At 34.2% G+C, this 18,616-nt stretch overlaps 1 protein-coding gene across 6 annotated transcripts in view; it reads left to right on the forward strand.

Annotated features, from left to right (window-relative positions):
• Positions 1–829: 829 nt before the first annotated feature.
• Positions 830–18,616, forward strand: part of hibadha (3-hydroxyisobutyrate dehydrogenase a) — a 57,276-nt gene continuing 39,489 nt past the window's right edge. For 5 of the 6 annotated variants that reach the window (XR_012394543.1, XR_012394544.1, XM_073930775.1 and 2 more), the window contains exons 1-4: positions 838–918; positions 3,037–3,197; positions 3,334–3,443; positions 12,368–12,489. Coding sequence is in view for 4 of the 6 variants with exons in the window: in XM_073930775.1 (XP_073786876.1) it covers positions 849–918; positions 3,037–3,197; positions 3,334–3,443; positions 12,368–12,489 (463 nt within the window). In the remaining 2 variants the exon portion in view is untranslated. 6 annotated transcript variants of the gene reach the window in all.

Raw genomic sequence — 18,616 nt, forward strand, 5'->3', positions numbered from 1 at the left:
TTTCGAGCGAATCTGTGTCCTCTCGAACACTATGCGGTTAAAAGAGACCCCGGTTCACCTTGAATGTTTTACTTGTAAGCTAAGATTCAGTTCGTGAGAGAATCATTTCAGTTCACTTCTAAGGTTTAAAAGGACGATTCGTTTACGAGTTAGTTATTGCTTCATTAAAACATATAAATAGAAAATGCTAAGCGTACACTATCATGGAACTATATGGAAACTGTGATTGAATTGAAAATTGGAACAGTTTAATCAATGAAATGCGTTTTTTATACATTGAATCGAGTATAATGTATGAAAAGCGAGGGTAGAAAATGTAATGCAATTATCGAGCAAAGCAAACAGATCATTTATAAGGCCTCACAAACAGTTGTAGAATTGTTGTTTCATATAAGTTGAATAACGTTACGAGACGAATTAAAGATCTTTAAACAATTTTACAACAGAAAAGAGAACTTCAGAAACCTTATTCATGTACTAGGAAAGGGTCTTTGTATTTTTTCATTTGTTTAGCAACTGTGTTTTGGATTCGGAGCAAAGTGTGGTTGTTCTCCTTTAAGCGCAAGGACAACAAGTTCATACAGTGACCATACATTCGCTTAGAAGTCAAAAACGTCTAGCCATTCTTAATCTTTTAAGTAGTATCTCCTTAATTCTATTCAAAGAAATCACAGCATGAATGCGGGGAGAAACTCCATGATATCTGAACGACGATCTCGATCTAATTGGTTGATAATCAAATCCGTATCAGTGATTGGTGGAAGGGAGATGTCAGTCATAGGACCCGCCCCCTGTGTTCCTGACTCGTACACAACTGTCTCTAGGCGCTGAGGTCAAGGGGAATAAGCATGGCCGCTTTGTTTAGAGGGTATCGGAATTTTTATAAAAGAAGCAATAAACATGTGGAGCTCATATTGGGTAGGTCATTTCCTCATTAATCGTCTGTTGACAGACTAAGTTGATAAATACGCCGTTAATGTTATTGCAAAGAGTAACTTGGTTCGGGAATTTAGATTTTTCTTTTTTTTTTATTTTGTTGTCAGTTTTGTGCACATACGTGGAGTATGCTTGAGCATGTCTGTAGAAATATATGATCAGGCATTGTGCACAATATGCAATGCACTGTTTACTTTTTAAGCAATACAAGTTGTGCAATCCAGTTGGGGTTTAGGAGCTCATAGCTTGCATATTATAGTTAAAATGTTTCTTAAACTGTAAACTATTAACCATTTCAATGTTTTAAGTATCTATTTTAAAAATCTACCTTTTTAACAAGTTTAGAATGCAATTAAGCTTTTATGTCACTTAAGTTTTCATATGGCAAATATTTTATTATGTGCTTAACCTAATAACTCCATGAATTAGATTTATTTTATACTTGACTTTAACTTATACTGTCATTGATTTTTACATGATCCCTTTAGTAAGCTCCTTATCTCAGGTCTTTTAATTCATATGGTGAGAAAACATCTCATGTATAATTGAATTTGTGGCAATAATTGCCGATGTTTTTAATCACAATGGTATTATCAGGATGCTGACATATGCTGCTAAAGGCTTATTAAAATTATAATAACAAAAAGCAAGTACTTTTTGTTTGCTTGTTTGTTTGATGTAAAACATCTTTCAAATAAATGAAATTGCAAAAGAATTGTGCACCCATTTTCTCTGTCTAATGATCCTTTGCATGAATTATGTGAATATTTACTGTCACACTAAAATACCAATTGCAATGTTATTTTTATAACACCATGAATATAAAGTACAATCACAAAAACAAACATATATTAGTATGCTTATCAAAACATCATTATTTAAAATAATTGGATCGTTATTTTGAATGGAAATTTCCTAAACTGCAAGTTCAGCCCATTATTAGAAACTAAGAAGTCACATAAAGTGCAGTAGGTATTAGATTACACTTTACAATAATGTCTCATTAAAATGTACATCAACAGTGAGAAATGGCTACATTTTTAGTTTAATTGCAACCCAGTTGTATTAGTTATTAACTCCATTAAAGAATGCATTAAATAAATAGGAGATCTTGAAAAAAATATTAGCAAAAATATTAGCAATAACCTCATAGTACTGAAAGCCTATTTCCCACGCAGCAAATTAACAAAGCGCACCGTAGACAACAATACATCAAGTAACATTCACCAGAGAGAAAACGTTATAGTGGAGAATTGTTAATTACAATAACAAACATAATAGAAGAAGGTTAGTTGTTGATGTTTGCCTACAATTTTCTGTCTTAACTGCATCCGTGAATGTGCTGATGACCTAATCATTTCTGTGTGATCAGGATACTTGGAGGTATGCAAAACATATATTGACAGGCAGGGACAACATATGGCAATGTTCATATAGAACATTTTAATTTGACAAACTATTTGTATTGTCCTAGACCCTTCACAGAGTAATAAAATCATGTCAATGCATTTTAGACCACTTAATTTAATGATTACTCTACTGAAAAAACAGCTTAAACCAGCCTGGTTTCCAGCCATTTTCCATCTGGTCTTAGCTTGTCAGGCTGGGAGATTACCTGCCAAAACCAGCTGGACCAGCCTGGTTTAAGCTGGACATAGCTGGTTTTGACTGGGCTCCCAGCCTGGCTAGGTTGGTCAAGCTGTTTTTAGCTTGTTATTTTCTAGCTTGACCAGCTAAGACCAGGCTGGAAATGGCTGGAAACCAGCCTGGAAATGGCCAAAATCCTTCTAAAACCAGGCTGGTCGACCAGCCAAAGCTGGTTTAGGCTGTTTTTTTCAGCAGGGATACTAAGATGTGAAGAGCTAAACAATAGAGAATTTGAAGAACATAACCTATTGGATCTGAAAAAAAGGTACAGCTTTTTAAACTTTTACAAAGTAATTTATTTATCATGATTCACAGTATTTTGGAATGCCCACAAAACTGTATCACAAAATATTTGCATGACTAATGTTGCCAGCTTTGGTGCACTATTTGAGGTTTTTGTTTGCCATAGAGATATTTGTTCTTTTTAAATCATGATATGTGTCTGTTGTTCAGTATCCTGTAGATCAATGGCCTCCAAGACTCCAGTGGGTTTTATTGGACTGGGTAACATGGGCACACCTATGGCTAGAAATTTACTGAAGAACGGATATCCTGTCATTGCTACGGATGCCTTCCCGGAGTCTTGCAAAGAGCTTCAGGATTCAGGAGCGCAGGTATAAATGTCTGGTTCTCAAAAAACAGAGTCTCAAAAGAGAATTACTGTTTTTCAGTTTTCTTTAATGTCTATCCAGTACAGATCTGTATTTGACCGACCTTAATGGAAATAACCACTGGTTCTTTTTCTTGCAGATCCTAGATAGCCCTGCTGAAGTGGCCGAAAAAGCAGACCGCATCATCACCATGCTACCGTCCAGCCCCAACGTCATTGAGGTTTATACAGGATCCAATGGCATCCTTAGGTGTGTTCACTCAAAATTAATTCTCCTTTTAATTTGACTGAATTTTACCATATTGAGGAAATAGTTGAATTTTCAAGTTTTTAAAAATTGTTATTACATAGTGTATAATTATTGCAATATAATTACCATCAACAAGACAAGTGTTCGATAAATGTTCCTCATAATGCTTATGCTTCAAAGTGGAACTAAATAGTGCTGCTTGTATGGACTAGATGGACAGCCCAATAGCAGTGACTTGTTTACATGTGGATAGGTCTTGAATCAATCAAAAGACCTGTTCTGAATGTAATATTGCAAAGAACATAAATGTCTCTGTGATTTACTTTAAACCCTGATGAAAAGCATTGAGGTTCACAACGGCTTTGACAAACGAGAAATATTGTGCCATGAATAATCCAGTTAGAGGTTGGATTGGTTTTACGGTAGTAAACTACACCATCATATTTGAAAGATATACATATGGATTTTATCTTATTATTAATGTTGATGTATATTAAATCTGATAAAAGATTTCACTGTAAAAATTATTAGTTGACTTTACTTTAAACATTTGTGAATCATTTGCCTTAAAATATTAGGTAAATATACAAACTACCTTGTCTATCTTGTTGTCGATCCCAGTTGTAAGAGCAACAAATACTAACCTGACTTCTACTTGATTATTTGGAAAAGTGGCAAAAGGTACATTTTTCAGATGAATCATCTGTTGAACTGCATCCCAATCATCACAAATGCTACAGAAGACATTTAGGAACCCATATGGACCCAAGATTCTCACAGAAATAAGCCAAGTTTGGGGAAGGAAAAGTCTTGGTTTGGCTTTACATTCAGTATGGGGGTATGCAAGAGATTTGCAGAGTGGATGGAAACATAAACAGCCCGAGGTATAAAGACATTTGTGCTGGTTGTTACATTACAAACCACAGGACTGGGCAAATTCTTCAGCAGGATAGCGCTCTTTCTCATACTTCAGCCTCCACATCAAAGTTCCTGAAAGCAAAGAAGGTCAAGGTGTTTCAGGATTGGCCAGCCCAGTCACCAGACATGAATATTGTTGAGCATGTCTGGGTTAAAATGAAGAAAGCATTGAAGATAAATCCAAAGAATCTTGATGAACTCTGGGAGTCCTGCAAGAACGCTTTCTTTGCCATTCCTGATGACTTTATTAAGAAGTTATTTGAGTCATTGCAGAGATGTATGGATACAGTCCTCCAAGCTCATTTGAGTATACACAATATTAATTCTCTACACCATGACTTTATATTCTATAATGATCATTATTTCAGTTAAGTTACAAGACATTTGTTTAAGTCAGACCTTACTGTCCTAATTAAATAATTAAATCAAGGCATGATCATATTTTATTTTGGTAAAATAAGCATAATCTAAAGGCCTTTGCCTTTTAGCCACTTCTCATATAAAATGATCAATTACAAGTCAAGTTATTATTTGTTGTTCCTAAAACTTGTCAGGTAGTGTATGTGCATTAGTCAAAAATTAAATTAAACCAACAATGCTTAACATAGCTTAAGCCTAATTAAAACGGGTTTGCTCGCTTTTTAATGTAAAGTCAACTTGTTGCATTTAAGACAGTGGGTTCACTCAAATTTTAAAATTAAAAGATATGAATACCTTTTTAAAGTTTAATATTGTTGCATAAATTGTTATTAGGTTATTGCTTTTACATTTTTACTTGATGTATTCACACTATAGTGTTTTTATACAGTTTATATAACAGCATAGTTACATTTCAACATGATGATAATTTACTATATTTGCGGTTAACCTATAATTATCATTATTTAGATTTTTAGAGTTATTATAGTTTTATTGGGGGAAAAATGTACATCTGCATTGTCAGGGGGAAAATACCTCATTTTTTAATATCACCTCTACGAACATGCAGGAAATCAGAGATTGATGAGTATTAAGTTTTTAAAAAGCTGCCAAATTATTTACTCACTACAAGTTTTTAATCATTATTATTACTTTAAATACTGTTCCTTGGGGCATGTTGATGGTATATGTTTAACAGCTTGAGACAAGTAGTTTTATATACAAGATATATACATTTCTTCACAGCAGTTGTCTGGGTCAATTATAAAGATTAGGAATAGTCCTTAAGATTAAAGAGTTTCCACTCACTATATGCTTAGTACAGTAATTCTTTTAATCTAGTAATTCTTTTAAATCTACCTTAATTCTGGAAAAATCTAGTCTGTGGGGGTTTACAAGAGGAGAGACATAAAAACTGCTGGACAGCACAGTAAAATATAACTGTAATACTGTGTTACAGAATGTTTTTATAACTTTGCTTTTAGAATACTGGTGTATTCACTGCTGTGTAAATATGTTGGTTTATAGTGCTGTCAGATTTTCTAGATTTGATTATTTCTAACTTGTTAATGCTGCAATTTAATCAATCTAATAAAATAAAATGTATGAAGTGCTAAAGCACACAAAATTAAATGATGTAGTTTAAGCCACAGTTAGATGATCTCAAAGCTCTTAAAAGTTCATCACACTGAACACCAGTGGAAGTGCATGTAATTTTAACCCTGGTAGGTTGAAAACTAATATTAGATGATTTTATGTAAGATTTTATTTTAAGATCAGATCAGCTAATCCCTAAGAAGGTTTTCATACCAATAATCTAGCAAACAAATGCATTGAAACAATAGATTCTAAACTACTAATTTAAATAACACCAGTCTTGCGATTACATCAGTGTTTGCAAGGAAAAAAAGAGATTTGGGGTCATTATTTATTTTATTTTTGTATTTCATTTTTGAAGTCGGGTAAAGGCAGTTGCTGTGGGTTTATTTATCTACTACAATACTATTTTCTATTGCACTGTGCATATACACTCACTGGTCACTTTATTAGGTACACCTTACTAGTACCGGGTTGGACCCCCTTTTGCCTTCAGAACTGCCTTAATCTTTTGTGGCATAGATTCAACAAGGTGCTGGAAATATTCCTCAGAGATTTTGGTCCATATTGACATGATAGTATCACAGAGTTGCTGCAGATTTGTCAGCTGCATATCCATGATGCGAACTTCCACCACATCCTGAAGGTGCTCTATTAGATTGAGTTCTGGTGACTGTGGAGGCCATTTGAGTACATTGAACTAATTGCCATGTTTATGAAACCAGTCTGAGATGATTTGCACTTTATGACATGGTGCGTTATCCTTTTGAATGTAGCCTTCAGAGGATGGGTACACTGTGGTCATAAAGTGATGGTCATGATCCGCAACAATACTCGGGTATGCTCAATGTGTACTAATAGGCCTAAAGTGTGCATGGAAATATCCCCCACACCATTACACCACCAATTCCAGGCATACAAGTGAGGATGGATACATACTTTTATGTTTTTGACGCCAAATTCTGACCCTACCCTCCGTATATAGCAGCAAAAATCAAGACTCATCAACATTATTCTTATCCTCTATTGTCCAATTTTGGTGAGTCTGTGAGCACTGTAGCCTCAGTTTCCTGTTCTTAACTGACAGGAGTGGTACCCTGTGGGGTATTCTGCTGCTTCTGTAGCTCGTTCACCTCTTTTATTTGTTTTACTATTGCCTTTCTATCAGCTCAAACCAGTCTGGCCATTCTTCTCTGACCTCTGGCATAAACAAGGCATTTGTGCCCACTGAACTGCCGCTCAATTGATCTTTTATTTTTCGCACCATTCTCTGTAAACCTTAAAGATGAAAAAAGATGCGTGAAAATCCCAGTCGATCAGCATTTTCTGAAATACTCAGATAATACTGTCTGGCACCAACAACCATGCCACATTTAAAGTTACTTAAATCACCTTTCTTCCCCATTCTGATTCTCGGTTTGAACAGCAGCAGATTGTCTTGACCATGTCTACATGCCTAAATGCATTAAATTGCTGTCATGTGATTGGCTGATTATTTGACTTAACGAGCAGTTGGACCTAATAAAGTGACCGGTGAGTGTAAATTGTGCATCGTGCAAAGGGTGTACATGGTGAAAATAAACAAGGGTCAATGTTTAAATTTATTACAACTTACTACAAGTTGTAATAAATTTAAACATTGACCCTTGTCACTGCAGCCATGATGAAAACAGTCTAAATTTGTATTATATCATCATGTCATAATCAAACTGCAAAAAATCATTCTGCAATATTGACAGCTGTTTGCGTAGCTTCTCTTTGAACTACAGCCTTTTGTAATCAATTTTGATAATGTTAAACTTGTTAAAAGCCTGTGCAAATACCACATTTAACGAAGTTTTTAAATAAAACTTAATCCTAAAGCATGCAGTAAACTTAATAACAGCTTTCTAAGCAGTGACAGAGGCATTGCATTATTACATACTTTTATTATCAGGAAATTCTAATAAGAAGGATTCGGAAAAAACGTTACTGTGGTCGTGTTTTTTAATCCCATTGAGTCAAATGAAAGCTGTTATATCTTATGTTTATCCTATGCTATAAAGATTTACCATAGACTGGTGTTTCCTGCATATTTGATTGCTTTATGCTACTGGCAAGAGAGAGTTCACTCTTGCCTTCAGAGTAAATTTTCTACTGATCACTTCACTGTACTTTTCTCACATGATGTGCAAGACAGCTTTTGCTAAATTGCAAATGTACTCTGAAATAAACACATGCGACATAATCATACTTCAATTGTCAAAAAATATTTTAACAAGTTGAGTAGATGTCTTTGTTGAATTCGGTAGTGGTAGAAAGGTTTATTTTAGCTAGCTATCATTAATGTATCAGAAAACCCTACTTATTTTTCCCTGACTTGTGTTGTGGATGAAATATAGGCTAAAGTGTAATTATACTTTACAAAAGGGACCAACCGTATGAAAACACAGAATTAAACATAAGAGTTAAATAAAGTGTATTGCTTTCCATTTACTTCAGAGGAATCACAGTGCTGAGCGATATGACACAATGCATAAATATGCATTAAACACTTTCCTTATTACAAACATACACAGCAAATTTCACAATATACACAATAAATGAACGAAAGATTAAACATCCCTCATGCCTTTTTGGGCATAATTCAGATATCCCACATTTTGCATTCGGGCAAGCTGTAGACGGATCCAACTTCTGTTCTTACTTAGCAACACAGAAAACAAAGTCATGGGCTGCATCTGAAATTACCTACTACTCGAGTAGGTACTACACTTGAATTTGAATTAACTACATGACTGTTTAAAATGGAACTTGGGCATACTACATCCATCATTTGTCTTTTTCGAGTGACCTAGTACCCACATCAGTTGCATCGCTTCACTCCCATTCATGAATTATCTCATGTGGCATGAGGGAATAGTGTAACGTCTATTGCGTGTACACTTCAGAATCTCATCGGAAGTAGTAGATACTTCTCGCATACTGTTTTTAATGAATTATTTTTCAGACACAGCCATGTTGAATTCTTATTATTCAGTTATGCCTAGATATATCTAAATTGTTATTATATGGCACCTTTTAAAATGAAAACATTTTAAGTAAGGTATTATTAACTATGGTCCATTTAATTGTTAGAAATAATGCACACTCGAAGTGTTGCAAAGTTATGTTACACCTTGGGTGTGCCTTATTTTGTAATAATTTAACAGACCAGTCAATATTTTTGTTATACAATGCACCTGAAGGTTTTCCTCGAACAGCTTTATTTTTGATTATTGTAGGCAATTACAACATAACTACACATTGTTAAAATTAATGGCACAATATTATGGAATTGTAATATAGTCAGAGCATGTCTTGGACCACTTTAGATGTGAGCTTGCAGTATCTAAAAATAATTGCACACATAAATGTTCATCAGCCATTACAATAAAGAATTCAACGTTCCCATAGTATAAGTAAGGAATAATTAATAATAGGTCGTTTAAATAAAAAAAAGGAGAAAAAAATAAAATTTGAACCTGAGGTGGTGGTGTGGCTGCAATGCAGAAGTGTGGCCCAAGGTTGCCAACTTCTGCAGAGTCAGTAGTTATAGACCTTCAAACATCATGTGGCCTTCTTAAGAACACTGAACATAAGACTTCATGAAATTGGTTTCCATGGTGAGCAGCTGCATCCAAACCTTCAATCACCAAGTATAATGCAAAATAGTGCATTTCTATTATGCAGTAGTTTAAAACATATAGTATTAGAGCAAGCAGTGGAGGTGAGTTTTCTGGAATTAACAAACACTTCTCAATTCTGGCTTTTAGTGGTTGTCAGGAGAACAGTACTTACTTGACTGCATTGTGCCAAGTTTAATGTTTGGTGGATGAGGGATTATGGTGTGTGGTTGTTTGTCAGGGATTGGGCTTGGTCCCTTAGTTTTTAATGCTCAGCATAACAAGACATTTTGGAAGAGTTCATGCGTCCAGATTTTTAGATAAGTTTGGTCATAACCTTTTTTAGACCCAACATGACTGCGCACCAGTGCATGAAGCATAGTGCATAAAGACATGGATGAATAAGTTTAGGAAAGTTGAAAGAGATTGTCCTGACCTTAACCCCACTCCCAACCCAACACCTCACACCTCAAGATCCTGTGAGCCAGACCTTCTTATCCTACACCAATGGTCAGGACCTCACAAATGCACTTCTGGAAAAATGTTTTTAAATTTTCTATAAACACACTGCTAGTAAACCCTATGGATTAATATTGAGATGTCATTGAAGTTTATGTTGATGTAACGGCAGATATATATTATAACAGATAATATTGCAACTCCATAGTATTTGTTTTACCTATAAGTCAATGTATTCAGGTTTCCAAATATCTTAGTTTGTGTTCATTAGAAAAATAGAAGCTTAAATGTTTGGAATTACTTGAGGGTAAGTAAATAATGAGTAAATTTAGATTATTGGGTAAACTTTCCCTTTAAGTTCCTGTTGGTTTGAGGCCACAGTATGAACAATTCTTTGGGACATAAATAATATGTCACTGTTTACTACTTGATTTAGCTCAATTTTACATATAGCTTTATTTTGTATTTATTTTTTTATTTTTTTTAATAAAGTGTGCTTAAACCCTTAAATAAACTAAACTGTCACACACTCATTAGAAAAAAAAATCATTAGTATTAATTAATTAGTATTAGTACAATATATAAGATAATATGATATCATCCAGAAAGCATAAGAGAGAAAAAAAATTGAATTAAATACAAAAATGTAATTACTTGTGTAGCTACTGTAGGCTATTGTAGGCATAATGTGTAGGCTCCATAACTCGACATATGCCAAATCAATCTCACCTATAAATAGAAGTCAGCATTACTGATATAAAACAATATTGGGTTCAAAATTTAAAAAAAAAATGTTTGGCTTGTTTGCCATCCCACATTGCAATGGTCTCTACTGGTTTGGCCATGGGACCCACATTTTTACATGGTCATCAAGCCGTGACCCAAATTTTTAGGAACTATAATATATATTTTAGGAATTATAATTCATTTATTTGTTAACATACACAAGTTGTGACAGATAAATCATAAGAAAATCACCAAGACTTACAAATAAAAATATTTTATGGCTGTTATTTAACTAAATGAGCCAAATTATAGAAATATTACAAAGTTAAAACGTCAAATACTGTAAACAGTGGTTAGGGTGAGGAAAAGTTAAGTTACTATTAACCAAACTGTACTGTTTATAAAACATTAATGCTGATCCGGTTGAACAGAACAAACCAGCAAATTAAAGTAAAATGATTAAAATAATCATAACCATTTTTATAATAATCACCAGTTATTTGCTCATCTGCTTTTGTGTGGACTCTTTTGGCTGTTGCTACACGGTGAGCACTGTAAGTTGCACAGAGAGCCTGTACTTGTTTTGAACATGAAGATGTTAGGCACTTTTGTCATGCCCTCAGCTATTGGAATTGTCTTTGAAAATAGTCCACAGATTTGTCCTTGCAACTGGGATGTTTGGTTTCTAAATGTTGTTTTAATTTAGAAGGTTTCATGCTCTGTTGTGAGGGCACCTCACTACATATGATACAATGAGGTTTTAAGTCCTTTTTTGTTGTCAATACATGTAAATCCTCACTTTACATATTCGGGGTTGTACTTGCGCTGAAATTTCACATGTCAAACGGTACGGTTGTCGCACACGCATTTTAAAATAAAAGTCTGATATTAGCAAAATAAGTTAAAAATTAAACTTTTGATCACACACTCCGAGACCCACTGAAAATGTTCCCGAGTTGAGAAACACTGCCATATTGCATTTCTTCCATGGGCAACACATAACTTAAGCTTCTAATCCAGGTTTCTAAAACAGGCACGTCATTAATTTTCATTCATTTTCTTGTCGGCTTAGTCCCTTTATTAATTCGGGGTCACCACCGTGGAATGAACCGCCAACGTATCCAGCAAGTTTTTATGCAGCTGCTGCCCTTCCAGCCGCAACCCATCTCTGGGAAACATCCACACATACACACACACACACACACACACACAATTTAGCCTACCCAATTCACCTGTACCGCATGTCTTTGGACAGTGGGGGAAACCGGAGCACCCGGAGGAAACCCACGCGAACGCAGGGAGAACATGCAAACTCCACACAGAAACGCCAACTGAGCCGAGGCTCAAACCAGCGACCCAGCAACCTTCTTGCTGTGAGGCGACAGCACTACCTATCTTAGCTAGTGACAGATCAAATCTATATACTTCAAATATAAATTAAAAACATTCTGCTAAAAGGCGACATAGTGGCGCAGTAGGTAGTGCTGTCGCCTCACAGCAAGAAGGTCGGTGGTTCGCTGGTTGTGTAATTTTACTTTTGAATAATGAAGTCGGTGGATAACTTTAATTGAATCACTCTGTGTCTCGTGTTGATAAATTATTGAATAATTCAATTCATTTCATCTTTATTTGTCTTCTTTTTGATTTTGCCGCCTCCTTAAGGAAAGTAAAAAAAGGCACCCTTCTCATCGACTCCAGCACCATTGACCCTGCAGTGTCTAAGGAGATGGCTGTCGCTGCTGAGAAGATGGGTGCAGTGTTCATGGACGCGCCGGTGTCAGGAGGTATGATGACTAGCCTTCGAAACAACCACTTATTACCATCAACATATTATTCACTCACATGTTTCACAAGAACTCATTGTTTAGATCAATTGGAAGTGCTCACTTTGAATATACAATTACAGGGTAGTTTAACGACTGAACTGTATTCTTTCTGTGGCTTTTTTATTGTGGTATACCTGCTGAATGTTTCTCAGTTCGTCAGTTAAATGACATAAATAGATGTTTTTGTTGATTTCCTATTCCTATAGAAGCTTTTTGCTATATATAATAGTGCACACAAAGAGTGGTTAGAAAGAAGTTGTAGTAAAAAGACTGCTAGGTTTCTTTTATTTTAATAGACATTTCTGTTTTAATATACTGTAGGTTTGTGATTGTTTACATTGGTGTAAGTGTTTCTCCATCATTTCTTTTAAAGTCTTTGCACACTATTTTCCAGAAAAAAAAGTTATATTATGCAGATTCTCTGGGAAGGCTCTGTGACAGGGCCTTTAATGGCCTGAGCTGTTATGGAGGACGGCACTGTCAGTAGCTTTCACTTTGATGGAGCCGTAATGTTGGCTCTTCCAGAGCTAGGGCCTTTCATGTAGATAAAAGGCCATAAAGAGCTGAGAAACTGCCCTGGACAAGCACATTTTTAAGATGCACAACTTGTGTGAGTGGGGAAACTCCTCAGGCATTAAACGTTTGCTGGATGTATGTTTACTGACTGGCGTCTTTAGTGCAGACAGGATTTTAAAGAGCCTGTGTGTGCATGGACTAGACTATAAAAGGTGAATGGGTGGAGGTGTCCAAGCTCTTGGACTAGATGTGATCTAATCCTTTCTTAGCAACTTAGCGGTGACATATTTTGTCCTTACTTAAAGCATCTTTTGTGGGATATATAGCACAGAATGTGGACAAATATACAGATGTGGACAAAATTGTTGGTACCCTTCAATTTTGTCCAGATCAGTTAGATTAATTTGCCTTTTTAATGCTTTTTTAAACCACAATTTGGAAGCAATGTCTGTTTTTTTTGTACATGTTACCATTTTTCTCAGAAAGCAAAATGCAAAGAAAACTATTTAATTGGTTTACAAATTAAGTTATGCATAATTAAATAAAATGATGCAAAGAAAAAGTATTGAACACATGAAGAAATGGAGGTTTAGAAAGACAGTGAAAGCCCAGACAGCAGCTGAAATCTCTCAGTAGTTTTTCAGCAACCCTCTGCCATCAGTCATTGTAAATTAATATTATCAGCTACAGACTAAATTCTACATTATCAGGATGATGAAGGTGAAACTAGAGTATAGATTTCTGTAGAATGGCCCATCCAATCACCTGACTTGAATCCAATAGAAAATAATTAGTCAGTTATTACAAATAAGTTATTAAAGCTATTATGTTCAGAAATGTGTTGAAATTTTTTTTCTTTCTAATAAACAGAAGTTGGGTAATTCTGACTTCAACAATCTCTCTCTCTCTCTCTCTCTCTCTCTCTCTCTCTCTCTCTCTCTCTCTCTCTCTCTCTCTCTATATATATATATATATATATATATATATATATATATATTCTAATAATAAAAAGTGTAAAAATAGAAAAAAATATGAAAAATATAAAAATTAAATTCTAATTAATAAACTAAAATTGTTGTTACTCATATTATATTAACACTACATGTAAATGAGTCCAAGACTTTTAACAAATTTTAATGAAATGTAAAAATACAAATTTTATGACTTCAAAAAGTAATATATCATAATGTAAAATTATCTACAAAATATGTTTGAGACTTCCTTGTTTATACCCAGACAGAAAAAATTTTAATCCAAAAACGGTTTTCTTTAAGAAAATCCTGGTCATTCTTAGTTTAACATATAACGATAAGGACTTTTTAAAAATGAACTAAAAGAGATAAAAATGTATCAATACAATGCACTTTATTCCTCGTTTAGTTGTTTTTGCCAATATTAATTTATTTAGTTAATTTTGTTTATTTATTTATTACCAAGAAACCAGGTAATTGATAAGGATTGTAGGTAAAAGTTTTGTAAGTGTCTGAAAGCAAAAAGCCTAAATTAGATCAAATGTATATTTGATAGAGTTTGTAAAAGTATTGTCATATCAAAAAAACAAAGACTAAAAATAGTTATCGACACTGCATTAAGTAAATGCATATACAGTACTCAGAAAAAGTAGATCATAGCCTGAACATCAAGAGAAGATTTATAGCTCTGGAAAAAATTAAGACCATTTGAAAATTCTTCTCTGCGTGTTTGGATTTGAGTAAAATGATAGTATTCGTTTTATTCTAGAAAGGTGAGAGACGAATTCTTCCATATTTCGTTCATTTGTATCCAGTAACTAGCTAATCTTCTTAGGCCAAATGATCAACCTTCTCACTTAAGAGACCACATTATGAACCACATGAGCACCAGTTCTTATTTAAACATTGTCCAGAAGGTGGCACTCCAGCCATCATGACGCCATTGCATCCCTTCTTAAACCTCGTCTCCTATGGCCTTTTCTCCCATACGTTCTCTGTTGTGGAAAGGAGAATTTGCATGTGTGTGTGAGATCATGTAGTATTTTTTAAAGCTGATTTTCTTTTGATTTTATTCTCTCGGTTTTGTGTTCTTCTCTCTGTGCGTCACTAAGGTTTGGCACATCAGTCTGCGTTTCTCAAATAATACACTCATAAAATGACGAACAACTCTCTCTCTCTTTGTCCTCTTTTGCTTGGATTTGTTATAAACTCAAAGGCACAAACCTCACTGTCTGCTGTTGCAGAATTGGACCCACAACAAACCCTCGGTTAACGTCACACACTCTGAAACGTGGGGTGTGTGGCCATTGCCGCGTCTAACAAGTGCTTGGCTAGTTAACAGTAATTACCCACATTCTTGGTTTTTGCTGAGATTGCGGCCACACTGTCGCTCACTCTCACTATGAAGCACACGGTGGGAAAACTTCAGCTCTCAGAAGCGTTTTGTGTCTCAGTTGTGTGTGTGGTGGGACTGGATTAAATCTGGTTTCGTTTGCGTTTTGTAGAGCCGTGTTGGTGTTTTGCACTCACAGTGTCTTAACCTCAAGTCAGTGTGGTATTTAGTAATGTACGTAAGTCATAATGTATATTTGTTTAACGTGGTCACTTGCCATATTCTCACTCAGCAGTCAAGCTCAGCTCCCCTTTTGTTTTTCCCTGATTTAAGTTTAGGCTGTTTCTGAATGTGCGAGATGATCTTCTTTTCTTCTCTCCTGTCATTTATTATCTGATCTAACAGCCTGCATGCATGAGCCGTCTCGGTGGAACAGCCTTCACCCATCAGGCCCATATGTAGATCAGCGCTAATAAAGGAGAAAATGACAGTCTCGGGCTTTCAGACGATCCTTTCAAAATGCGTTTGAAGTTTCAAGTGAAATGTTAATAAGTCAAGCCTCTCACGTGATAAAACCGAAGAGAATATTTACTTTTGTTTAATAATTCCAACCAGTTTTACAGTAGAATCTTGTTTTTAGATTATAATATTCAAATAATAAGATAAATATGATGTATTATGGAAAATTGGTCTGACATAAACTATTACTTTTAGTATTATTTTAGTAACAATTGTATTATGTTAAAGCTGTACTTAAATTTGTTATGTTGACTTAATCAATTTGTGTTGGGACAACATAAATGAATTGTGTTTTTTGTCTAGATTTATCTTATTTACTAGGTTTGGGTTTGTGCTGTTTAAAATGTTAACATAGTTTTATTCTATAAGGATCTGATGGCACTTCTTTCAAAATTTACATAAAAATATTGTCAGTACAGAGATACAGCATTTTTCAAGAAAATTCTAATAAATATTTTTTTTTCTGCCACACTTAAAAAAGATATTTTTGCTGCTTGTTCAAATATTTAAAATCAGCTGAAACAACCCAATTGTTGGGTTGGAGATGTTTTGGGAAAACTTAATTGTTTTATGTTTAAGCTATTTAAGTTTGTTATGTTAACCTTAATCAATTTGTGTTGGGAGAACATAAATGAATTGTGCCTTTTTTAAATTGCAATATTATTACAATAATAATAAGTAAAACTTACAAAAACGTTATATTTAAATATAAAAATATATAAATACAGGAATGGAAAGAGTTAAGTCATTGAAGAATTAATTCAATAACGAGACACACTTAAAAACTCTCAGTTTGTCTAGATTTATTGTATTTATTAGGTTTGGGTTTGTGTAAAATGTTAACATTGTTTTATTCTGTAAAGTTCTGATGGCACTTCATCTAAAAATATTTTTATAAAATATTTTCTAAAAACATTGTCAGTACAGATTTACAGCATTTTACAAGGGAATTCTGAAGATTAATGTTAGCTAGAATACACTTTTTACTTATTCCACCAAATGTTGATTTCTTGTCTTCTGATCTGAAACGGTTTTGTGTTGTCGAAGAATGTACAGTATATAAAGCTTTTTTTTTTTTAAATGACAGAATTTTATGGAGTCACACTAGAAACTGCTTATGGTGATTGTCTAGTGCCAAAGTGTGAGACCTCTTTTGGCCAATCTGTTTTTTTTTTCTGTTAAGGAAGCCAAATAGTGGAATGATTTATCTGTTACCCTAAAATTAGAAAGTAATATAGAAATTTTTAGCAGTGTTCTTAAAAAGTGGTTAAGAACAAAACAGCAATGTTAACACAAATAGTTTGTTTGATCATTTCACTTTTGCGTTTGCCTTACAGCAATTTTATTTAAAGAGTTATAATGTGTATATGTATCTGTTTTATTTTTATTTTATGTCAAGCCTTTGGTGGACAGGTGTTGAGAATTAGCAAGTCTGCTAAAACACTTAAACAAATGCATTTGGTTGTCCAGTGTAATTGTGATGTCCATGTCAAATAAATAAATAAATAAATAAAAATGTAATGATAAATTTATACGAAGGATCATGAGTAGTTTACAGAATAAAAGCAACTGTAAATTGTAAATTCCTATATAAACTCCATATTAGGGTTGCACCGTTTACCGGTAATGCGATACTATAGCTCCAAAATAATGGCGGTGCCACTGTAGTTTATAAATGGTAGCATCGTCATTAGTGGTTTATCTACAATAGATAATGTTGCACATGGAAAAGCTGCTAAAATGCTCACACGTATGTGTAACAATAAACCATTTTATTTTAATTGTCTGTGGAGCCCTTTAAGGTTGCAAAACTGTGTAGTATTTGTGCCTTTTATGGTAGCCTAGCACTTTTTCTAATGTTTCAGTTCGAACGCATATCTGATTCAGTTAATTTCTGTTCCAGTTAATGGGATTCAGTTGTTACAACAACCGCGACAATCTCTTTAAAAGAACCACTCACAATGTGAAGTTTTGAATTGCTTTGGATTGTTGCCTGATAAGACTGAAAAAAAAATATATATATAGATGAAAAATCCAAAATAGCAACAGGAAACATTGAAACAATTTTTGAGTAATTAAAATATCCTAAGTTTTGACAAATGCTCTTGTTGTAACAAATTTTATTTGGTATTATTTGTATATTTTGTATCATTTTAATGTATTTTTTTTGTTGGTCAGTTATCTACAAAATAATCAAAAAGATTGAATACATTTTAGAAAAAGTGAGGTGCAAATATTACTTTTGGGGTCTTAAGGGAATTATGAATTAAAGTAGGCCTATTATAACAAAAATATAGTATTTCTGACAATTTTGTTTACAATTTGAGTTATGATTACAGTATTGCAATACTACATGGTATTGTGGTACTTCAGCTCGTATTGTAAGATTGATTAATGGTATCGTGACAATGCTACTCCATATATATATATATATATATATATATATATATATATATATATATATATATATTGTGTCAGTATGGATCTGTGAGTATGACGAGTTCTAAGGTTTCATAGCTGCGGTGTTAATGAAGTTGGTTATGCTGACTGCATTAACATTACTCCCATAACTAGCGACGCTATCCTGATGGGACAGCTGATCCTGCTTCACAATAGAAAATCTGTTTTTTAGATTGACCAGAAACAAGATCACTCATGGAGAGGTGGAACCTCAGATCTGTCTTAATGTAGATCAGCTTTGCCTGTGCTGTTTTTGGACGGCGTGAGCGTGCTCATTAATATCTCT

The sequence above is a fragment of the Danio rerio genome, chromosome 19, assembly GCF_049306965.1.
Source record: "Danio rerio strain Tuebingen ecotype United States chromosome 19, GRCz12tu, whole genome shotgun sequence".
Classification (NCBI taxonomy): domain Eukaryota; kingdom Metazoa; phylum Chordata; class Actinopteri; order Cypriniformes; family Danionidae; genus Danio; species Danio rerio.